At 38.1% G+C, this 25862-nt stretch overlaps 1 protein-coding gene across 1 annotated transcript in view; it reads left to right on the top strand.

Annotated features, from left to right (window-relative positions):
* Positions 1-25862, top strand: part of COL24A1 (collagen type XXIV alpha 1 chain) — a 148410-nt gene that overhangs the window by 66301 nt on the left and 56247 nt on the right. The window contains exons 22-26 of the mRNA XM_074833197.1: positions 1461-1514; positions 5950-6003; positions 8193-8237; positions 13417-13470; positions 14527-14571. Coding sequence (XP_074689298.1) covers positions 1461-1514; positions 5950-6003; positions 8193-8237; positions 13417-13470; positions 14527-14571 — 252 coding nt within the window. The remainder of the gene's footprint in view (positions 1-1460; positions 1515-5949; positions 6004-8192; positions 8238-13416; positions 13471-14526; positions 14572-25862) is intronic.

Genomic DNA, 25862 nt, shown 5'->3' with positions numbered 1-25862 from the left:
TGCCCTAAGTACTTTTTTAGTTTTAATCTAATGTGATAGTTGAGGATGAAATAATATTTTCTTTTAAACTTCTTGTTTTAGTATGATTTCTCTTTACCTTTCTGGCAATTTTTTTGTGAATAATGTTAGCTAATTATGAATAATCATTAGAAATGGTTATTACCGGTATTTGAAGTTCAGCTGTTCTGGAAGAACAGAGTATGATTAACTATTATCCACCTAGTGAGGCAATTTTTTAATACCTCTTTCTTGCTTAGAGAACCTAAAAATTGTCTCTTGAAGCTTTGATGATTGCACGTATTAGCCTGCATTAGTATGGAAGGGTGCCAGAGAGAATTTCATGCTGGAAGGTCTTTGAGATGTTCTTTAAATTGTTCTGAACGTGTGCGATGCTTTCATTTCCGTTATTGGAAAAGTGTGCCTGCAAAGAATGATATTTATAATTTTTGATCTGCAATAATTTTCTGTTAAGGAAGAAGGAAACTCATTTTTATTAGTGTTAGGCGATGGATGTGCACAGATGTAGTAATAAATATTTTACTCAGAGGAAGAATTTTTCAGTGGCAGACTTCCTATTTTCATATAGGCAAGATTTAATGAATTTAAATGTATAAAAATAACAAAATCAAATACTGTCCTGGCAGGTGACTGAGTGAGCCCTGTGCTAACCAGAGAGTCAATTACCAGTGCTTTACTTTATCCCACAAAGATAGCATTTCTTCACTGGATGTTTATGAAATTTAACTCACTACTGTATTGCATAAGAGTTAGCTGCATCATTTTTGTTTCCTTAAAATACACTCATTCCTTATAAAGTAATCTAGTTGTAGCACTGGATTCTTCTGACATAGAGGCATCTTCATGGTGTCACACTCAGTGCCTATTGGCCAGGTGGTTTGGGGTGACAATTTTAGTTGATTCATTTCCTTTGCATATTCATTTTTTCTTTACCAACAGCTGGACCTATACCACACACTGTTTCACAGAGGCTTATTCTGAATAATGCTACATGCTGGTGACCTTCAGTTACTGCCAGCCAGACCTGGATTAGCACCTGCTGATTTGGAGGCAAAAGGCTTTTCTACCCATTTCTTAATCTTGCAGTGATCTCATCCTTAAAGTGCGGCCAAAGATTAAAGTGCTTTAACTACTCTCTAAACTTTTTTTTTTTGTTTGTGCATCAAGACCAATCCAATGGTTAAATTTCAAACTTTGCTTAGTGGATAAAAATTCTTATGCTAAAAGAAGTGAAAACCATACTGACATCTGCTAAATTGAGTTTAATGAAAGCTGCCCAAAATCTGTCACTTATCCAAGTCCTTTCAAGGAAACTTAATGAATTTTGACGTTTTGGGATGATAGAACAAATTTATTTCTTGTTTCTGTGATTTGGGTTTGGTAAATGAATGAACAGAATACATTCCTACTCTGTAAATCATTTGTCTGTATGATTTCTTTAGGGTTTTCCAGGAGATATTGGTGTACCGGGATTCAATGGCCCTGAAGGTCCTAAGGTAAGACTATATGAAAACTTATTTATAATAACACTAAACAGTATAAATCTCTGAGGAGAAGCTCTGAGAAATGGACACTGGCATTCTGAGAAGATAATCTTACTGTCAAAATACAGGTACTTTGCCTCAGGTATTTATATGAGGAAGTTAATCTAATGTTTAATGCTGTCCACGCAGTTGAGGGTAGTTGTTGTGTTAGATGGAAGCATGTAATGGCAAGTTAAGTGCAAGGAAATTTGGAGAAAACACTATGTAGCTAGAAAGTAGCATCTATTTCACCTATATTTAAATAAAATGCATGCTAAACGCACATCTCTATAGTCTCACCTGAGTAATACACATTATTTTCTTTTAACAAATTTTGAAAGAAACAGTAGCTAAAGATTTGGAAAAATGGGTAAGATTCTCATGCCAGATTAAATAATTGATAAAATAATAATGGATACCATTTATCTACCAAAAAATGACTGTACCAAATTAATTTAGCCTTTGTTCTTTAGTAGAATAATATTTTAGACCAAGCTTAGGCAATAATTCACATGTATAGAGTTTTTAATGAAGCTTTGGTTAAAAGCATATATGGGAAGTTTTTGTTTAAGATGGAAGAAGTAGAGACAGAAAGTGCAAGTGGGTCAGAAATTAACTCAGAGGAAGATGATTGAATACTATCTAAAGATTGACTTCTGGTTGTTGAAAGGCAAGTACTAATTAAGTTCCTCACTCACCAGCCTTGGGACTATTCTTACATTGTATTTTCACCGATAAATAGGCACAAGGACGATGCAATGAAATTTGTATATGAAACAGAGTTGAGCCTCTTTAGATGATCTTAAAAATTGCACTTGTACTAATTCATCCCACTTCTCTTACTTCAGACCGATGAATGGAAGGACTAAAACAATAAATCCTGCTGAAAACTTAGAGCTTCACACCTGGCAAGAAGGAAACACACTGCCAGATCTCTCTGAAATAAAAGCACAATAAGGCGGTTAGAAATTAAGCAAAATTCTAGAACACATGAGGCAAGGTGTCTTGTTAATGCCACTGCACAAAGCACAAGAAGACTTTAAGTAGTACCACAGTTCTGGGCATTTATATTCCAGAATGACGCAATCAAGTGGGACTAGATGCAGAAAAGGCTACTTGAATGACTGTATTCTGAGAGGCAGCTTATTTATCCTACCAAAATGAAGGGCCTTTTTGACCTTTGTAAGTAAACCAGAGGGCAGAAATTGGCAAGGTAAAAGAAGTGTGCAAGACCAATAATATCATTGGTCCAAGGACAAAACATGCAAGTTGGCCATGAATAAACAGAGATGCAAATTACAAGATTTCCATCAACAGAGGTGTGAAGTTCTGTGGCAAGACTACTCAAGAAAACATAGGACAGGGACCAGTAAATAGTTTAAAGATACAGTCTTATTTGTACCTGGAAGACTGTAACAATCTCTCCATGCCAAAAGTTAATCATTCTTGAGAAGATCTCAAAGAATCCAGTTGCCATAGCCAATCTTTTTGCATCTCATATCTTTCAACGGTGTCAAGAGCCTTGTCCCAAAGTAGCTCAGACGTGAATTTACTATGAAGGCTGAGAACTTATTATCTGGTGTGGCAAATTGGCTAGACATTAAAAGACAGTTCCAGAGACAAGTGTGAACTTTTTCTTTAGTTCTGATTTATTGTTTTGTAAACTTGTATGTATAATGTTAACAGCTTTATATGGATGTGTTATATCTGATCATTGCGGTAGCCATTGCTCCTGTGTTTCTTAATTACCAGGGCACTTAAAAAAACCCTTTTGCTGCAAGACTGGGTCTAGGGGAAATAGGAGAAGAGAATTACAACAGTTCTTGAACTGTAGATCCAATTTAATCCTCCCAACTGATACATGAATGATGTAACTGCAATTTAATCGTTGCTGCCCAGTTTCTTCACTAAGTGAGATCGCGTTATTCCATGTTATATCCAAAGTGTTAAATTAGATGTTTTTGTTAGAATTGAGTTGATACTTAATGCCTACATTACTGATCTATTACCTTTTCACAGATTCCAGCAAAAAAAGTACTAAACTACAAAGTTTAAGACTCTCTATTCCTTTGATACAGTAATTACATAGTTGAACAAGATTCAGTGGTCTCCAGCACATTTGGTGTTAGAAAAGGCTTAGACAGCCTGCTCTAATCAAGAAGAATTGGTGGCTTACACTTGAGAAGGAACATTACCAAACGGGAAAAATTTTTACACTGCTCATAGTACCAAGGGAGAAGGGCTGCATAACACTGGAAATGTGTGTTTTTTGGGATTCCCAGCTGTCTTGTGTTGACTGCAGTTTTAAAAAATTTCCTCCAGCTTTTATTTTAAGAAAACTGTTCTCTACTGTGCTGCCCTTTTCCTCATGTTTTTGTTTATTCTTCCTCAGAAGCAATACTCATTTTAAAAGCCAAGAAAGCAGAGTAAGCTTTATTTTTTAGCAGTTGGCATGGGAGAAATTCAGCCTCTTAGTGGAAAGTTTAAGCTCTGTGAGTGTGATCAGCCATCTCTAAATACCAGTAGAAATTCTGGATTGTCAGTTTGCCCTAAATTAGTGCAGTGATCAGCAAATCTGACCTCTCTAAAATAATGTTCAAAGGATTCATTACGTAATTTGGTCTACAGCACATTACTCAGCTTGGAAACTGTATTTTAAAAGGTGTTTGATCTTGATCCACCACTTATTAAAAAAAAAAAAGCACACTTACATTTAAAAAAGGGCATAAGAATGTTTTAAGAAGTTCTGAAATAATTTAGTTTGTTTCCTATGTTATTCTTGCAAGTATTTATGATTTGTAACCAAGAAAAGTGAGAGGAAAAGATGGTCAGAATATGCTGACTACAACTGTAGTTTTTCCCGCAGTGTGTGTTGTACCATGGAAGTAGTTGAGAACTTCCTTCCTCTGCTCATTTATGTTTGTTTGGATAACACATTTAATGGAAGTGGCTATTAAGAGTTTCACCACTTCTGGAAGGTATGGTCAGCTGGGAAGTTACATATATAAAATATGGGATACCCCCATTTGCTGACTCCCCCAGGTTTTTTCCAGACACTTTGGCACATGTCTAATGACTACCTTCATTTTCTGTTTGTTGCCTGAAACCTCAAAAGGAAGATGGAAATTTCATTTAGACTTAATATTCATTTTACAGTCTGTGATTTTTTTTTTTTTTTTCTGGATCCAATTAAGTGAAGCAGAAGGGTGTGTACAGTAGCAGTGTTGCTAACATTTCCACTGTGCAATTACATTGTACTGAAAGCTGTATTTGCTAATGTACTTTGCTATTAGAATAAAGCATCAGTTCTGTCAATGAAAAATTTTCATGACTAACCACACAAGAATATTACTTATGTAGTGCTACTAAAAGTCCTCCTGTCACTTTGGTGGTGGTATGTCAAACAGCAGTCCACCGCGGTCTTTCCCAGACTGATGGGCTCTGATGAAACTCAGTACCTTGAGGTGGCCTGTTCCATTTTCTGTTACATTTTGCTTTGCGTGCTAAGTAAACTGTTACTGGACCAATGCCTGCACCTTCTGTCTAGACTTCAGCTTCATTAGTAAGCAATTAATAAGGCTTACCCTTGGAACTTTCCCACCATTGCTTTCTTCAGAGGCTAATCATATCTCTCCTAAAGGCCAGTTTCTTTGTTCTTGTTGTTTTATCTGATATTGGGAAGCTTAGCTTTCCCAGAACATTAATAATATGTTTACACAGATTATTTTTTTTGTCCTACACCAGGTCAAGTGCTTTTCCTAATTACTACCATTGTAATTGGGATGCCCGAGATTTTTGACACACTGCTAGCTGCAAAGTCATTTTAACAAAGTTTTGAAAATGTTGGCGTGAGCAGTCACGAAAACTTGGAGTTGGCAGAGGACAAGGTGCTTTATCTCTGGGAAGCTGATTGTAATCCTGACAGAAAAGTAAGGGCTGAAAATCACAGGTAGTTTTGGACAAGCTAGTAGTTTAAATACACTTTGTAGTTCATTTCAATTTCAATGTTGTCACCACATCTTATGTTAAAAGACTACCTAAATCAAAGATCTATAAAGAGTTACATTGGGTTTGCTTTAATCTTAATATAATGGTGTGCTTTACATCTTAAAAAAAGAATTGTTCTTTTTTGAGCTCAAATATTTTCTTATCTCCTTTCCAAAAAGACAAAAAAGCTTCAGAAAAACCTATGTAGTAGAAGTTTGTAAGATACCCAGTTTTCCAGCAGGTATTAAAATCCTGCTGCATCTTCTCCTGGCTTCGTAAGGGAAATCCTAAGAACAATGGTAAGAAATGAGGTCTGCTTCCTCAGTTTTGCATTTCTGTCCAGGTTTGCAAGAGGAGATAAACTAGACCAACCTGATCGTTAGTTGATAGAAGTTCTCACTGTGTTTGTTTGGATGTTTAGGGACTTCTGGGTGACCGAGGGCCACCAGGGCCACAAGGCCCCAAAGGAGTTGAGGTAAGATGGAAAAATTATCCAAGCAAGAGATTATGTTTAAAAGAAAAAGTTGTGAGGGGTAAGACACTTAGACAACAATAGTTAGGTGTTTATGGTGTTGTCATGCAAAATTTCAAGTTTCTTTTGCATTTTGACAGGTGTTATAAAGAGATTTTAGCAGCCTTATGGGGCTGTGCATCCATTATGTGGTTTATTTTAGTTATTTCAGTGGAATCTCAGATAATATGTGTCCAGAGTTGGATGTGCTTCTTTTAGTTGAACTGGGAGATGGGGGATGGGGGGTGGTATAGAGACAGAAACCATATATCAATTTAATTAGAGTATCCTAGATACACTTAGTAGACAGTTAAACATTGACTGAAGGGGGAGGAAGGCAACTCTTCATCTTGTAAATGTATTGAGTGTTCTTAATTCATCATCCTAAAAATAAAAACTCATGTCTCTTAGACTAAAAGTAATTAACATTAGAAATAATTTAATCAGTGGTCCTGGGGATAGACCCCTAAACTTCTAAGTAGCTTAATTATGGGCTTCCATGACAGGCTTGAGAGGTGGTCCCGTGCAAACCTCATGAAGTTCAGTAGGGCCAAGTGCAAGGTCCTGCATATGGATCAAGGCAATCCCAAGCACAAATACAAGCTGGGTGATGGGTGGATTGAGAGCAGCCCTAAGGAGAAGGACTTGGGGATGTTGGTTGACAAGAAGCTCAACATGACCTGGCAATGTGAGCTTGTAGCCCAGAAAACCAACTGTATCCTGGGCTGCATCAAGAGGAGCATGGCCAGCAGGTTGAGGGAGGTGATTCTTCCCCTCTCGTCCACTCTCATGAGACCCCATCTGGAGTACTGCGTTCAGCTCTGGGGCCCCCAATGTAAGAAGGGAATAGACCTGTTGGAATGAGTCCAGAGGAGGCCATGAAGATGATCGGGGGGCTGGAGCATCTCTAGTATGAAGACAGGCTGAGGGAGATGGGGTTGTTCAGCCTGGAGAAGAGAAGGCTCTGGGGAGACCTTATAGCAGCCTTCCAATACCTAAAGAGGGCCTACAGAAAAGCTGGAAAGGGAGAGCATGTAGTAATAGGACAAGGGGTAATGGCTTTAAACTGGAAGAGGGTAGATTTAGATTAAATATAAGGAAGAAATTCTCTACTGTGAGGGTGGTGAGACACTGGCACAGGTTGCCCAGAGAAGCTGTGGCTGCCCCCTCCCTGGGAGTGTTCAAGGCCAGGTTGGACGGGGCTTTGAGCAACCTGGTCTAGTGGAAGGTGTCCCTGCCCATGGCAGGGAGGTTGGAACTAGGTGATCTTTGAAGTCCCTTCCAACCCAAACCATTGTGTGATGATTCTATGATACTGAGTGAGTAAGAGCAAAATGATCTGTTTAGTTAGAAGCCAGGAAGCTCCGGATAGGAAACAGAGGAATTAAGAAATCCTATAACTTATAATTGAACTTTAACTATAATTGGATCCAAACCCTGGAGAAAATCTTCCATATTGAGGAAGATCAGTGAACTATAAAATGATCACAGCATGACATCCTGGCATGGCATTGATACAAATCCATACTTTAACATGACTGTGTAATAAGTGAACCCTGAAGAGTTAACGCTGCAGTTCCCCATCATGCATAATTATATCAGTGCACCGCACAGCACAGGCCCAGTGTCGTGATTTCTTCTCTTACACACTTGACAAGCCTGACTCCCGACCTCCCTCCATCCCTGAGAAAAGACAAGGATAAACCCTGGCAAAATGGCTTGACTAACTTAGTGGCCGTGCAATAGCAACATGGAAGAGAAAAGCAGGAATATTCCTACTGGTTTTATAGTCATGAAGTGTCAAATGTTGCTAAAAGAAAGGAACTACAGGGCAGACACAGAGGTTGACCCATCATTGCCAAGTCTCTCCCTGCTCAAAATTGTGAAAGTATTGCTATAATGGTCGGTGTACCAACAGTTTCACAGCCTTTCTGGCTGCATCTAGCAGCTACACAGGACATGGCTTTCTGGCTAATGAATTTGTGTGAAATCAGTTAGTCTCTCTTACCGTGTTTCTAATCAGACTTGGAATCATACAAACACATATGGAGCAGATTTAAGATTATGAGATAAATACAAACAGTTATCTGTAGATTTTATTTTTTCAAAGCTAGACTTGGCATCAAGATTATTGAAGTTCTGATTTCTTTTAGGGAGAAGTAGGACCACCTGGACCTATTGGAGGAGTCGGCCCAAGAGTAAGTATAAGTAATTTTATTAGGGCAGGCTATTTTTCAGCAGAACTACTGCTTTAAAAGGTAAATTTACTGTGGAGAAGTGACTGTGTTAAAATGGCATCTCCTGAATAAATAGGTCTCTTTCCTCAGCACATGCTCAAAGCAGAGTTGTGAGGAGAAATGGTTTTCTATATGAAGGATTTGAATGGAAATCACAGCTATGGTGCACGAAAAAATTTTTGAAAAGGAATGAGTCCATAGCAAATTGCTTATGGTGCTCCTCTGAGACAGATGAAACCACCATGCGCTTCCTAGGGACTGAACCAGCTGATATATCAAAATATTTAAATTGGGGAAGAACCAACCATAAGACTCAGCTCACAAGGAGAAATACAAAGGACTGATGCTTTAAGAAATTGTTTTCAAACGGATGTGGTAGGCAGTTGCTGAAAACAGTGAAGCTGGAATGTCACAATGCTGTTTGTGCTGGCATGTTTTAAAAGACAAAAGTTTAAAACTAACAACCAGTCTTGTTAGTTAAAAAAATGTACTAGTGTCTAAGAGTATTTTAGTGGACTTGAAGCTTATTTTTGGAAAAACTCTAAGCTAAAAATGCATATTAGCCTGCACTAGGGACTATGGGAGTGTCGCTAAATTTATTGAAATTAATATGGTCTTCTGCCCTTACTTGATTTACATATGTGTGGTAATGACTGGCTTGGTCTTCATTTTGGATGACTTCCCAGATTCATGCATGAACCTGGGAAAGTCTTTACCATTGTTTCCTGGTTCTAGAGTGGATATAGTCCTATGTCATTTCTCCTGTTCATTAGCTAGTCAAAGCTGGGAATTTGCTTCCTGTTAGAAATATATATTAAAACGCTTATTTGCCACATGGAATAGGTGTTTAAAAAAACCCAACAAACAAACCCCCAAAAAACCCTCAAAACTTTTTTGTTTTCATCTGAGGAAAACATGCCAAAAATTGAACAGAATTTCAAAACGCCTTGTGATTCAGTTCAATATTGAGTTTAATCTGCGTGAGCTTCTGCCAAGAGTTTCATGGAAATTTTTATTTTGCCTGCATCACCCTTTGAGTCTCCTCCTTGGGCAGGGCTTCATGGCTAGACAGCATCTCCCATATTGTGTTGTGGCAATTGCTGCAGCGGGTGACTCATGGGCAACGAGACACCCACCTTCACATTCTCTGTGTCACCGGGCATGAACAGGCCACCATCAGCTGGTGTCAAAGCAACCCAAAAGGAAAAATCTTTGTGTAACTTAATGGAAATATTTTTAATCTATTTTGGGTCAGTTTGACCTAAATTATTTTGGGTTTGATTTCTCTCAATGGGAAATATGCACATCATTGGCATGTCTTATGGCTCCCTGGTTTCTCTCTCTCAGCAAGTTGTTGAGAGAATGTGTGGATCTGAGGTGGATCCCAGGGTTGCCATCTCCAGATGTTTTTAGTAGCTTGCTGGCTAATATCCCCTCCTGAAATTAGAGGTAGGATAAATGAGAATTTTGCTTGATGGGGAGCCCTGCCTGTTTTTCCACCTTGTCCCAGGGCCCATCTGTTCTTGCCTGGATTCTACAGCTTGTGTTGGCTCCAGCTGTTTCACAGCTCCAGGCCAACTCGTTCGCGCTGATGCTCTGAACTCTGCTCCCATCTCTACTTGTCCTTGCTTCTTCACTCCTGCTTGTAACAGACTGTGTGATTACATTGCAGAGAGACAGTCCCAATCATGAAGCTGTTAAATCCGATGTAGTTTAGAAGGACTGAGTCAGTAAGCTGCTAAACACATCTTTTTAAATTATGCTTGCTTGATTGCAATTGCACAGTCATTTGATTTACATAGGCTTTGTTTCTGTTTTCCATGAAAGGCATTTAAAAAAGTAAATGCTACACCCGAAAGTACGTGCTGTCAAAACTGTGTTGTCACTGTACTAATTAAAATAGCCGTGGGGGCAGGGGAGGTATTTGAGAGGGACCTGAAGAAGTGGTCTGGCCATGCATGGCCCCAAGGCACCATCAGCTGTCAGCTATGCCTTTAGCTGACAGATGTGTCTCTAACTTGTTTTTCGCAGCCTCCAGAGGTAGGGATTCTTCATTCTCCTTGGCAATCTGCTTCAGTCCTTTGCCTGTTTTACAGATGGTTTTTCTAATGTCTTGCCATTCTATCTGAAACTCTTGCCTGTGTCTGTCTTGCTACAACCTTGCTTCCTGTCCTACAGACCTTATTTGTAGGCATGATTAACAGGTTAGTCCTCTTTTCAGTCACTGTTATCCTGACTTTCTTAGGGTTTGTCTCAACTAGGTAAAGTATCCTTGTAGGTGATATATAGTAAATCTTTGATTATTCTTATGAAACTGTTCTAGCTTTCTTTTGGACAGTAATAGAGCAGACTTGTAGGGCTTCTGGATTTCCTCAACACTTCTACTGTGTAGTCTGGTCAAAGTGTTCAGCCCCCACTTCAGGTTTAGGCATATGCCAAGCAGGCAGCCATAAACTTTCACCTAATTTTTCTCTTCCTGTCCCTGCCCCTCACCTCCCCACCTTGTTTCTAACCTTTGCTTTAAAAAACATGCATGAGACCAAAAACCCCTGGGACCCACCTGACCAATGCTGCCAGCAAAACAGATCATCCTTTACTGGAACAGAAGGTGAATATGAACCTGCTCTCTGGTTCTCAGGTCCTAGCTTGGAAAAGAATTCCCATGTGTCTGAAACAACTGGAGCCAAAACTGAGGATGCTTCCTCACTTACTCAGGATATATCTCAGGTTCCACAGAGTTCAGCCTGTTTGAATTTAGGAAGAGCTTTTTGAGCTGAATCTGATCACATGATTTGATTTTTCATTCATTACTTTCCAAACCTTCCCACCCATTCTATTCCAAAGTCAAATACTTACATTCTCTTAAATTAATCCCTCTAAATCAAAAGATGCTGATTTTTTTTTTTAGTATTTATTTGTCCTGTGAAAACACAGTAGATGCCACATTAAAGAATTGACTGTGTTTATTCAGTTTCTTCCCAATTAACTCTCTTTCTCAAAGGCTATCCAAATATTAACACTGTAACTGTCAGTGTAGCTCAGCTCAGTCAGTGCAAGCATTGGTGCATTTTATTATTTTATTTGTATCTTCATTGCTGAAGCAGAAAATGTCTTCAAAAGGGAGAGAGATTGTTTTAAACCAGAATGTAAAAATGAATTGTTGCAAGTTGATTCCTTTCCAAGATGCATGTGTTTAAAAAAAAAAAAAAGCTGGTATTTATATAGTCATAAGGTGAGCAGTTCCTCCTAAAGACAGAGGAAAGTGCTCTCAAAGCTGCTCCACTCCCCCAGTGGTTGGCATATGCCTTCCTGTGGGCTGAAAGCATGTGAGGAGCTTGTTGGAGGGATGGGAATAGAGTGATACTGAGAGATATTTATATTAAAATATACACCCCTTTATCAACCCATTGTGAGGTGAAAGGAAGCACAGGTGGTTGTTGTTTCCTGAAACGGAAGGGCAGAACATGCAAGCAGAAAATCAGCCATCCCTAGTTTAACCTTCTGTCGGTGGCTTTTTCTCCATGTGTAATTTACAGTTGTATTGCATTATGTTTAAAGCCAAATCCATATGTTTCAAATTGCTTTACCAGTTAAATCCACTTGTTCCATTTTCTGATCAACTTGCATCTGTGGTGTGTCTTTCACAGCTAGTACATAGCTGGGGTACTACAGCCAAGAAACCTTTACAAGTTATAACTCCAGTTCAGTTCTGCTGGGACTAAAATTATCAAGGTAGTTAATAGTGGCCACTAGTTTTCTTTCACAGATTTTTATTTAAAATATTTTTACGTTACAGTCTGGCTCTCTAGAAAGACCTTAAGGTTCTTCGCAGCAAAGTAGTTAACCTGTAGTAACCTGCAGAAACCCATCACTTTTCTAATCCTTGTGGAAAGATGTGACTTGCTTTATCTGGGTCGCTTGGAACTTCTCTTCATGATCTTTTCTCCCTGCATTCCTGTCTGTGCCATGTTCTAATCCATTGGCAAAACCAAAAGTATGTTCCTAAAGCAGTGATATTTGTTGGAACTTGTAGGGCAAGATGAAATCACTCAGGCAGAGAGAGAATGAGAGAGATAAAAAGGGTTTAATATGAGAAGTCATGGAATCTTCTAAGACAATATAATTTCAAGCCATATAGAAAATTTCTCAGATGCCCAGAAACTCACACACATATTGTGCTCTGAAAGACTGGCACAGAGCAGCCAGAACAAAAGAGCCAAATGGAAAAATCTCATCTTTTTTTGAAGAAACCCATTTGTTATCTGTTGCTTTAGTTGCTCTTGTCTCAGGACAGCCAATGCAGAGAGGAAAGCTCTCATTATGGAGTCATGTTAGTGCAATTATTCAGTCTGCTGGAACAACAGCTGATAATTTCCTTTTAGCAAAAATCTGCATCTTTTTATACTGAATCATTAAAATTTTGAATTAATTTTCTTTCTCCTGTTGTCAGGCTTCAGCAATCTCACTAGCAACTTGCTCAAGAGCCAGATCCAGTCCATTGGGCCTTTACTTTTGGACTTGAGTCTTTGCCTCAGAGCATATGGGCAAAGTTTGTCTAGGTAGGGCTATGGTGTTCAGTTAACCAAATGGTTAAGCCTTGTTTTATGTTGTAGAGGAAGTACAACATCTATCAACAGCAAAATACTAGTGGAAAGAAGTGGGGCTTAAAATAATCCAGTGAGCAAAGAGGAGAGGATATTTGAGCTGATTTTTTCTGGTTGAGGAAAGACAGTTATGACACCAGTCCGTGAAGTCTAAACATTAAATTCTGTTGGTGTGAGTCCCTATTCCACTGGAATTAGCCAGGAGAGAACGTGACCTTGCCTTTTCTTTGTCTCCTTAATATGTTTTTTAAAGTGAAATTGAAATGCGTTTGGTTCTTGGGTTCTGACTTTTTCCTCAGTGTTAACCACTGTAAGAGTCAACACAGATTCTGCTTACTGTGCCAGTATTTGCTGTAATAATCAACAGTGTATTTTCAGATGTAGATTTATAAATACAATTGTTTCAAATGTTGTTATTAAATATTACTAAACTGTACATTTTTGAGTGCACATATTTTGATAAGAACAGAAATTGGGATGAAACTATCTTTTAAAAATAAAATATTTACAGTATTTTATTCTAATCATTATTTTAGGGAAAACCAGGACAGAAAGGTTATGTAGGTGATCCCGGACTGGAAGGTTTAAAGGTAAGTGATGGTTCTATGTATGAAATAAAATGTGTTTGGAGTATCGACTGTGTACAATTATACACTGCTATACACAGTGGCATGCCAGTGAAAAAGGATGTGAGTACACATGTTTCCATATAGTATAAATGTATATCGTATCGGTGATTCTGCTTTCTTGCAAGATCCCATTTTGGAAAAGAAGGAAATTATGCATCCCTAGGAGACAGGGATGTGTGAGCAAAGACAGCACCTGCTAAAATAAGATCTAGCTGCCTGGGAATGTGAGGGTGGCTGGGCCTGGGGGCAACAAGGGACACAGGGCAGTTCCTGCACTGGCAGGATTTCGGGGGTGTGACAGGGGTGTGAGATGAAGTACTGCAATTTGAAAGAGGAGCTTGTGGCAGCAGAGTTCCTCAGTGCTGAGTTGTAATTTGAATGAACAGTACCCAAATCACTGCTCATCAGGGTGTTGAGATTATAGTCGTAGCCAGATAATTAATAGTGCATATACACCCGGCTTCCACCTGTAAAATATATAGCAAAATGTTCTGGAATTATGTAATGTGATGTGACGTGATTAAGGAGAACAGAATTAATTAATGCCATTTCCAAGCTTTTGGGGGAAGGGGGAGAAGTTTGTTAAAATATCATTCAAATGTCAGTTTTCCTAGTATTTCAATACGAAATTAAAGTTATCAATAGTGTGCACAGGTAACATTTACGTTTGAAGCAGTTGTGAAATAATGAAAGTAATTTGCTGAAAGGAAGATTTAAATAAAAATTAAATCATTAATTTATAGTATTTGCTGACTTAATGTATTTAGTGAGCCCTTAGTACATAGTTTTAATTTTTGTGGGCAAGTCCTAAATACATTAGGACATTTTTACAAAATCCAAATTAGCCACTGACAAAATTAAATTTTTGCTGGTTGCTTTTTAGCTTTTAAAGTTTTAATTGACAGATGTAATTTAGAAAATAAAGAGGCTCCTAGGAAAATAGAGGACTTCAGTATACGCATATGAAAGGAATTACTTTTCTAATCAACTACATCATCTGTTTTCTGCATTTAACAGGGAGAGCAAGGAGACCAAGGAAACCTTGGAAAAACTGGTGAAGCAGTAAGCTTGAATTCTCTTTCTGGTTTTACTTTTAATTTTATGTTTATTTGAGAATGAATGAATAATTTGTTGCAGTAACTTTCTGATGAATTTTGCCTTTCTTTTAAGCTGTAGTACGTTGGCTATACCTCTGTGGTCTTTTAGAATCATACTATTTAAAGAAATTCCCATTTTAAGTATTTTCCAGAGTTAATTTTGATTTTTTCCTAGTAGGTTGAGTGAACATTACAGATAGTTGTAGGGATCTTCCAAAGCACATTCAAGTAAGTGAACGAGTGGTCCTTTTCCAGTTAAATCATTTGAGAGGCCACATGTAGCCTGAGATGTATTTTGCAGACTTGTTCTTGTCTACCCTCCATAAAATCACAGAGCTCAAGGTGAGCTTGAGGTGACATGTAGTCCATCCTCTACTGCCTAGGCAGGATCAGTTATCTTTATATCACTGCTGACAAATATTTGGCTAACCAGTTATTAAAAAGCTCCAAGAACAAAGGCTCCACGACCTGCAGGCAGCCCAGGACCTCTCTATCTTTATTTTTAAAAAGTTCTTCCAATTGTGTAACCTGACTCCCTTCTGCTGGAAACAGCATTTTACAAATGATGGTTGTTATTGTGTGCCTCTTTCATTCTTTCTTCTCAGGCTAAACAGTCCCAATTCACTTAGCCTTTCATGTATTCTAGATAATTTGCCACATTTTTACTCTCCTGTAGACTCTTTCAAATTCATCTAAACATCTATGACTTCAGCTTACTGTCCAAACTCAGACTGCTGAGAGAAAGGAAAAATTGCTTCTTACAAGCCATATTCTTGAATACACGTGCCCATTTTTGCAATAACATGTTGCTATTCAATTAGTGATTCACAGCCTCCAATCCTTCTTTTTTCAAGTCGTTATCTTTCCCAGTTCTTCCATTGTAGATGCTTTTTTAGTTGATAATTATCACTTAAATATACTGCCTTGCAATTCTCTCTGCTTAATATCATCCCTTGCCCTTCTGTATTTTTAACGTTTGTCTGGGAATTATGAGCAGGTGTGAGCTTGTTGACCCATGCTTGAGTTACCCAGATGTTGTGTATAACATGATGAAATTGGTTTTGTTTCTTGAGTTAATGTATGCCGAGGAGAGATACCATACACTGGTTTGGGCTCAGTGCTGTGCTATCACATAAACTGTTCAACTTAGTCGGAGTGAGCTCCCCCTAGTCCGCAAAATACCAAGCAGATGTACCCGAGACAGCTCATCAAATGCTTGGTTACTGCTGAAATTTTCCAAACTTCTTGTAAGTCGAGTCAAGCTTCTCTGTGCGCTTTGAAGACTCTGCTCCGGGGAAGGGGACTGAGGACCTGGACTCTGTCAGTTAAAAGTATTTGCTTAGACACAACCAATAATGCCATATAACACCATAAGGTCCACTTAAAAGTCAGCCAGCACATCTCTAAACATAGCGAGTATACTTAGCAGCAGTTCAATCTGGAGCTTTGTTCAGCAGTTTATACATAGCAAAACCTTCATTTTTTTTAGGTTATAATCAGACCTGTAAAGCAATAGTTTCCTTATGACACCATTTGGAAAATCTGGGGATTTTTGTATTGCTGAATGATTAGGGCAAACATGGATGAGTACTGGAGAATGAAGATGTCATAGTAGAGGAGAACAGATGGGACATCATAACACTACATTGCTTTTATGGAGAGATGCATAAATGACTGTACTGGGACACAGTAATATAATCTGCTGTCCATACAAGCAGCATTTCTCTGTCAACATGACACTTTTTTTTTTTTTCCCCAAAAGAGAGCAAAATTAAGCTTTTATTACATATTCTGTTTTTCAGTAACATGTTAGGGAAAATTGATAGCATTTACTCTGTTGTACAGTGCCACATGCACCAAAATTGTCACCAAAAGACAAAGCTAAGCTCAATCTTAAATCACTACATTTATAATAGTACATAAAACAGTAAAGAAGCTAATTACTTAACATTAAGTTTCTGGATTTGTCACGGGATTTGTTTTGCTCCTCAGTAAGCTTGAATTCAGTGTACACATTTTCCACAACTTGGGTATTTTGTATGAACATAATATCATTCACAGCTGAATGAGCTCCATTCTAATATAAATGTAATATTCACTATCTCAAATATATAATCAATGATTACAAGTTACAGATGTAATTAAGATGATTAATAATTCATACTTACTACCTAACCGTAGTCAGGCGTAAGCTGCAAGAATAAAATAACAAAAATATTCTTCGTGCCAAAAGAGGGGGTGTTGCAGCCCTGTTACAGTGTTATAAAAAAAGATAATTATGGCCCATCACTAATTACCACTTCCCACACTTGCTATTTCAAGAATTTGCATATGATAGAGGATGACATGAGATACCCAAGAACTGAAGTGGTTTATAATCTATTGATAAATACTCTTTATCTGTGGATTGTAGGATGTCTTCTGCTTTATGTACATGCATTTTAATCAAATGAGCTTCATAGGCCCTTGATCCTATTGTATTACCTTTATATTATCTGGCAGCAGAGGACTAACAGCCACTATGTGATCTTTAGGGAGATAATATATATTATTTTGTGGTTAAGGCCAATGGTAAAACACCAAGAGCAGGAGACAGCCCTTCAAACACACTCAGCAGAACTCACAGGAAGACTTTTCAAAATCCCTTCCCTTCACTTTATTCACAACTGTAATCTGTAACAGTTAAGCTTTTCCTAAGTAAATTGAAAAGTACTAGTGGGAAGAGGATGTTTTTTCTCATATGTAGAAAATGGTTTTCCAGATGTGAGTCCTGTTGTGAAATATTCACTTCTGTACACTTTGGACACAGTTTTTACTTCCAGCTTCTGTTTGTAACAAGTAATTTTTCTTCCCCTTGGTATGCAGAGAGAATACAAATTTCTTAATACAAAGATAAATCCACTCCCTGCTATTCAATATTGGCTCTGGTGGCATACATGATGACTCCAGGACATCTCTGGAATCAAGGATGCCACACACACACACAAAAAAAAAAAAAAAAGTTTGAAAAACAAAAGACAAAGTACAAGAGCTAAGTACAAATGCTACTAGCTGCTGTGACAGATTTTGAGATGGAGCCCAAAAGAAGGTAAGGCATCTGTCCTTACCGATGCCTTGTGAAGTTTGTGTTACCAGATGCTTGGTGACACCAAATGCAAAGAGGATTTGTACAAACAGCACTAAACAATGTGTAATTACTGTACAATTTATTTAATAATAAAGGTAAAGGGAAAAAAAATACTAAAAAGTTGATAGGAATTCCAGTGTCTAATAAAATTCTGTGTGTATGGTTTCTTCCTTCTGCACAACCCCCTATATCTCCCCTTTTTTGGCTTATCTATTGTTTGTTGTTTATTCATGATCTTTATTGACTGAGTTTTTATATTACAGGATATGATGCATACTTCTAAGTCCACAGTTGAAATATATAGTACTGTTTTTTTAGCAATGGGGAATCCATCACAGTATTCAGTTCTCCAAAAGAAAACTAGTACATTTCCTGAAGCTGCCAAAGGAAGGAATTTTGCCATAATGAATCCTGTAAATGTTGAATTCATAGCAAATTATCACATAAAGCACATGTGCATGTCTGCTATTGATACATTGATACCAAACAGTTGTACCAATATTTTTATTTTTTCTTTCAATTTTCTTACTTTTCCTGGTATCATCCATCTCTGTCTTTGACTAATACATCTGTCACTGCTGCCTGAGATGCCAAAATAGTTACTGCTTTTCTGTAGCAGCTTTTCCAGGTCAAGTACTGCTTCATATCTGCGTAGAAAAATACAGATGGCAACTGTGCACAAGCAGGGAAGTTTCAACAGCAGGAGATTGGTTATTCAGTCTAGTGAGGTAGCTGAAATACAGTTTAGTCAATAGACTAGAAGCCATATTGTCCAACATTTCTTAGATCACATGAAGCTGCTGACTCTTCAGAGCACATTTCTGCCAAAGTATTTCTGGATGCTTGTCCAGTGTGGAAACTGAGTAGACTAAATTTATAAAATGTTCACTGTGCTTATAAGCTTAAAACGACACACATTTTAATACTAGTTCAGGAATGTGCCTAAGATCAAACTTCAGACGCTAGTCCTTAAGAGAGTCCTACAACAAAAACTGTTTCTCTGGCTACAGCATATGCCCTGTTTAAAGGGGAAGGCAGACAGGTTCAGGTGGTGTTGCTTGGCTAAGCAGAGCCCAAAGCTGCGGTAGGAGCCGGCAGCAGTCCTTTGCTGCAAGATACTCAGTTAACTGCAGGACCATCAGGTCCAGTTGAAGAGGGGCTGGTTAAGATAGTGAGAAGTAAGGGACAGCAGGCAGAGCAAATTACACTGCTAATGAGACAAAATCTCTTGGATGTCATGCCAAAGGAAACAACTGCTTCAGCTACTGAGAAAATTGCCCTTAAACTTTGAGGAGGAAAATCTCACTTTGCTGACATATGCAACTGGATTTTGTACGATTAGATCAGATGCTATCCAGTGATAGATAGCAAATATTGGAAACCAGCTTCAGGCATCTCATACAAATGACCTGTCTGTGTTAAAGTGTCAAGTATAACTTAAGAAAATGATTCATTGTTCAACTTTTATGGCACAAAATTGAACGCATCTGAACTTAAAACAGCTGCTTGTCAGGATTGTGTCATTGTTTGGTAATGCTAGTGTTTACTCAGACTGCGCCACACTAAATAGCTAAGTGCAAGTTAATTCCAATTTCTCCTTGCTGGCTTCATTGCAGAAATTCAGCCCTTGCCCCATACACTTCTGAATTAGAAATCACTGACATTCATACACATATTGAGACAGAGTCCAAGGGTGGAACTGTCAGCTGCAGCATGTACAACTGGTGTCAAAAGGACAAACTAAAATAAGCAGAGTTCATGAACACAAATCCTTGAAAAATAATCTTCAAAGACCTGGAAAAGTTACATGTCGGCAAGTTTGCCCAGTTGCAAACAGTTTTAGAAAGAGCAGAGAGAAACCAAGCTGAAATGAGAAGTGCTTCACCCCCCTACCCACTCCCACCCCCCAAAAAAGCTAAAAAGAATAGAAAGTTGTGGTTCAGCAAACAAAAAAAAAAAGTGATATTCAGGCTGTCAATGGCAGCTCCACAGCAGACTGAAAATGGTCAGCCTGTGAGTCTGTGGGAAGGCAAGACAAGGCTGCAGTCAGGCCATGTGCCTAGCAGTTCAGTTGCTTTTGAGAATTCTCATAAAGCAATTACCACATCTCCTATAGAGGTAAAAATTAGCTGGATTAGCCACCAGGGATGCTTAATTCATGGAGAATGGAAACTGCAATTCCTTTTGCTTGAAGAAAAGATTAAATGAGCTTTAACTGATGTTTTCAGGATGCTCGACAGAAGGAGTTCTTTGAACTATCATGAAAAGTCTGGGCTTTGGGGATATGCAAACAAGAATTGTAAGGTATAGGCCAAAAGAAAAATCAATTGAGGAAAACCTTTTTTTTCAAAGACTGATCAATGCATGGGGCATTGCCAAGGGCTTCAGAAGAAGGAACTAGTTCAGCTGCTTTCAGAAACCTGTTGGATACAGATTGATGTAAGTTCTGTGAAGACTTCATGGTGAATGGTACTAATGATACTTCTGTGTTTATGTTGTGTATATGTTGTGTTATGTTTTTAGCCTAGGTAAACTGATACATCATCACTGCTAGGTCTTTCTCTGAAGAAGAGTGGGGAAACAGGTTACAATATCTGGAGGTTAGCTTTTTCAAGCTCTTGCTTTTTTTTTTTTTTGAAGGACTTTTTGTTAGTAGTGCTCCTCATCAGCTATTTTCAGCTGCCATGCTATCCCACAGAATACCCACAGCCCCACACACTTTATGGTTTTGAAAGTTAGGACTAACACCTTAAATAAGTCAACGCTCCCTGCACCATTGAGAACAGTCAAAGAGAAGGATAATCTTTTCCATGTGAGATCTGTTAGATGCATAAATGTAAATAACTTTTATCACAATTCAGTTCAGCCAAGATATGACTCTCTGGAGTAATAGCTACCTTCAGAAGAATTTTTTTTTCCTTTGCACAGTGTGAATTTGACAGTCAAAACCAAGGATTTCTATAAATGTCATTATTCTGACTGTCACTTGAAGAGTGAAAGTATTTCAGATTTGGGTGGAGTTTGGTCACTCAATTCACTTCAAGTCATCTCCAAGCTGCTTATGGCAAGTAGACTGTATAAAATGCAGTATCCTTCCCAGCAAGTGAACCATGTCCTGACTGTCACTATAGTACTGACCTCAGGCTGCCTTTTTATCACAGTCATTTAAAAGATTCACATACAAATGGAACCAATGCAGATCTAGTAGAATGTCAGAAAAGCCTACAGTCCTCCCCTGTTCCCCTGACCACGAGAGGAATTTAGCCTTTCCAGGGAGTCACGTGCTACTTGTGTGGTAGTTATTTTGCAACTGTGTTTTTTTCCCACCACCCAATCCTTAGCTTTATATCTGTACTTATTTTCATGCTCAAGTGATTTTACAGCACTAAAATATGAGAAAAACATTTAAGGCTATTTTAGCAATAATCAAGGATAAATTGTTCTAGCATGCATTAAATTTATTCAGTAATAGTTTAGATATTGGCACACATCTAGTCTTTTTACTGTTTGTCCCTTTTACTGTCTGAATTTAACTGATGTATTTCATGTACTCTATCAGTTTGGGAATTAAAATATAGAGGAATAGTGTCTGCACATGGCTTCTGCAGTTTAGCTTCCAGTGTTTTGCCAATATGCACATCCTGGTGCCACTTCATAAGCTAGCTTCCTTTAAATGCAAGTGTTTATCTGCATTACACTATCAAACAGAATTACCCTACTTTACATTGGTGTTACCAGAAGCAAAGTTTAAGCCATTTATTTCTTTCCTAAAACTGCTGTAGATTAAGCAATGGTGCCAGTACATTTTGCCTTTCAAATATTCAGGTAGCTGAAGTTCTGAGTCCTTTAAAAAACTGAGTGAAACATCAGCTGCAAGGTGCAAATATGGTGCATCTCTGCTTTCATTCACCTCTTTCACTGGCAGTAACAAAGCATAGATTTTCACTCAGATTATCATCTCTGGTTGATTACCAAGTAGCTTTCTCAACAGACAGAAAATGCCAGTGAAACAGATGGCCAGATCTCAGTATCAAAAAGAAGAAAACAGCATTTGCCTTTCAAATATCATGCTTCCCAACATAATCCTGGGTAAAGTGGCTACAGATCTTATCATCACTCCATTTTTAGTACTGTGGTTATGAGGTAGGGAATAGTTTCTAAAGTTTAGAGGTGGAACAACCACCTTGAATAATAAAAAAGAACCACACAACCCAAAGCTAGTATTGCTATGTGGCATACATACAGCAGTTTGCACAGCTGTCAGCCAAGAGCTCCTCAGATGCCAAGGTCTAACATGTAGCCATTTTCTAGTCTAGTCTTGTATTTTGGTAATTCATACTGAAGTGCCATCAGAAGGCAAATGTAGTATTAGTCACTAAGGGATTCAAAAGTAACTGATTCAGTAATTCAACTCTCAGTAAATTGTGAGTAAACTGGCATCAGTTTACTTTATTTGGCCAGAGAACCCAAATTACCAGTTTGTCCTTTCTATGAGAAAATATAACCTTCAAAATTGATCCAGTTCCATTCTGTTCCCCAAAGATGAAAATCCTTTTTAAACACTTCAGTAATTTTAAAAAAAAAAAAAAAAAAATTGAAAGGGGGGGGCTGATAAAAGCCAAAACTTTTTTTTCTGGTGAGGCAGTCAGTTTGTAAACAGGTCTTGCAGGGCATTAAAAAACCAGACTGTTGACCTAGAAGACCTTGTTGAAACTAGAGTGTAATTAGGTAATTAGGTGACATTTTCAGAACTATTTTCCTGGTTTATTTGTTGGTTAGTTTTATTCAGCTTTCCCAGTGGTCTGGAGACAGGGCTTTCTTTAAAACTTCAGGTTACTCTTACCTCTAAGTGCAGGATATTAACAGCTGCTCCAATTAGTTCATTCCTGATACTGGTACAGTAGTGAGCAAATGTTCTACACAAAGGCTCTATTGAAAGTCTTTGGTTTCAAAAGCCTGTCTGTGGTTCAGCAATATGCTATTTTTGATCAGATCACTGATCTGGTACAAATTCACCCAGAAATCTATGACTAGCAGGGGTTTTTGTTCCAGAGCAGGTATCAACTAGTGTCTATGACACCTCCTTTCTCACAGATCAGCTATCTTTTGTTCTACTGCAGGTGCTATGAAGCCCAAATAGCAGCCAGTGCAAATCCTGAATAATTCTTTCTTCCTAATTTCTGTCCAGGCCTGATCTGGGTCACATCTGTTAGAAGCATGCATGAACAGATCCAGTATTAGTGCCTATGATACCAGAGTCACACAGATGGGTTGATTTTTAAAATATTTGTTAGTACCATTATATCTGGCTAGCAAAACAGAGCTTAGGTTAATATTTTTTTTTAGAACTTCATTTTTATAATGTTACGAGTTGTAGGGGTATTTTTCTATCTATGTGCTGGGTATGAAATAGTAGAAGCTGATTGTTAGAGCATCCACTTTTCTTTCTCCTCCTATCAGTCATCCTTGGTTGTCTTTTTAACATAGATAGTTGGCTTGAATCTTCAAGGAACCTCAAGTAGATTTTGATGTGTTAAAATCAAACCTAAACGTTGGCTCATTTTGGGTTTTTTGAGTACTGTGCCAAAATGTATAAAGTCCTTCATGAAGTATGAAGTTGATGAGCTCTTATAGAAATGTTCAAGTGGGAATCTTAATGAACAGGCAGAGATTATGATATTGCTGAATACTGGATCTGGACTGAAGTGATTCAGCACAGATTCAGGACAAATTTTAATGAAAATTAATTGGAAATAAAGAAAAAGTTCATAGAGAAATGTTAATGTGGAAAGATAATATTGTAAATTTACTTATGTCATCTCGTAAGAAGAATGCTGAATAAAAATGTTTGAAAAAATGCTAAACTAAATAAAATAACATTGGATTGGAAAATTTTCAATTATCACAAAAGAATGTGTTAGCATAGAACCTGAGAGGTAACTGATTCCACAGGAATGTTTGGAACCAGCTGAATATTCATTTCTCACTACCACGCTTTTCAATGGATTAGCCCATACTTGGATTTGCATTAAGTGTACAATGTGTTTTCAATTATTCAACTACAGTCCAGTTTCTAACACAGAGCATGTGCCCTGGTAAGATGTTTTTGTCTTTCTCAGGCATGTATTAGTTGTGAGATCTGGTCTCTGATTAATTTTCCACAAAAATGCTCCTGTCATGAAGGTTTCTAAAAATGCTGTTATTGTCACTGGAGAGTTTTACACAAATCCTTGTGAATGGAAGTTTATTACTATTTTTTTTAATAAGGCGATGATTTTTTTAAAAACATTTCAGGGCTTTTTGCTTTACTTTTATTTTGCCTAATACATTCAATTTTTGGAATCCACCACTGCTCCCCAAAGGATTGAAGGGATGCTGGAAAACACTGACTCAACAAACCTGCTTTGGACAGTATTCATTCTCTTCTGTAAGAAGGAGAGAGTTGAAACCTCAATCAAGTCCTAGTGGCTGTACTTTATAGTAAGCCAATCCAAATCTGGGATTTAAGTAGCCACGTGATCTTTAAGAAAGTCCATAGAGAACACATCACCTTATGGTTTGATGGAACAAGATGTTTTGCTCTCTGATGGCACTTTCTCTTCACTGTATGGGACTAATTGTTTTAAAGAACAAAATTATATTCCAAAGTAAGCTTTCTTGTTTCTTGCCTCTACATGTACCTGCCCTAGCTTTATCTCAGTCTTAGATGCTTGCCCTCTCTTTTGAATGGAGGGGTGGAAAAACATTTAGTTAACCTGTCATGAACTTCTTTCCTCTTCATTCCTCTTGAAGTCCCTATTGCCTTTACCATTTCACTGGCTTCAGTTCTTTTTGTCATCTTGACTACTGTTTTGTTTTCCATACATATCCACTTCCCCTCATGCAGAGTTTCTTTTCTATCTCTTGCATCAACAAAAATCCACTTTCTTCTTTCAGTGGTTTTACTGTAAATTTTCCTTATTTTCTTCTGAGGAACGGCCAGTGTCTAGCAAACTTTCTATTTAATAGCCAACTTTTGTTCCCGCTCTGGAAGGTGTTGTAGGCTAGTCCTAATGTGCTGGGTAATACAACAGCACATTCACAGTCACTGCTTCCCAGTCATTCCTTCTCTTTCAGACCAGAGCAACTGAGTCTGAAAGACAATACTTTTGAATTGAAAAGGGGGCTTGATCGGGGCTGTATAGTAAATGATTCACTGCTGGTGCAAGGCACAGCTGCCCATCTTTCTAATCAGCATGTTCAGTCCTGTAAACAGTGTGGCATTGGCTGGGAGATCAGGAGTGTCTCTGTGGAAGGAGAATAGGTCTGAGTTACATCTTGGCTCTGATTATGTCTTCTGTCCTTTCTGGAATAAGACAATCAAGTGATTAGTTTTTAGCCTTTTGAAACCATAGCTACGCACCCCTTATCTTGATGAGCAAGAGTACAGGGTAATTCTTTGTCTCACAGATTTCTGCCTGGTACTGAGACCCACTGTTGGCCATGATTGGTAGCAGTGGTAGCTCTTGTTCTCAAAGGTCGTCACAAAAGTCCCTCATTCCTGCCAGTGACGTCTGGGCATCTCCTTAGTGCCAGTATCACCAGGATGAATCTTTGGCTGCTGCCAAGCCAAGAGATGTCTCAGTTCTGACATATAATATACAAGTTCTCACACATAATACACCAGTCCAGCAGCTATAGGCATGCCTGCTTATCTCTTTAGCCTCTTCCAGAAAGTAGTTTGTGCCAGTATTGTCAGCCTCAAAGGCAGCTGCATCAATGGCGCATTGCAATGTATTTGAACTATGAGATTTCCAGAGTAGCTAGCACTCTAAGAAAATAAGAAGCAATCATAAAACCTTAGTTACTTTGTACCTGTGATGTTAAAGTACTTGAGGCCAAACTGTATTGAAATTATACAGGTAAAAGCTACAAAAGTTTTTCTTTTTTTCAAAGCAGAGATCTCAGTCTGTAATGTTGTCTTTCCACTATGAAATTATTTCTATGGAATAAATTACTACTAGATTCTTGAAAGGAATACGAGCAGTCTAGTGAGCTCAGAAGTAACGCTTTTAAAAAAAATCTCACTTAAGTACCAGTGTAGTGCTACTTAAGCTAGTACATTCCTACACCTATAGAGATAGCAACGC

This window comes from Strix aluco, chromosome 8 (genome assembly GCF_031877795.1).
Source record: "Strix aluco isolate bStrAlu1 chromosome 8, bStrAlu1.hap1, whole genome shotgun sequence".
In the NCBI taxonomy this organism is placed as follows: domain Eukaryota; kingdom Metazoa; phylum Chordata; class Aves; order Strigiformes; family Strigidae; genus Strix; species Strix aluco.
Note: the sequence above shows the minus strand (reverse complement) of the source record. Positions and strands in the feature narration are given on the sequence as shown.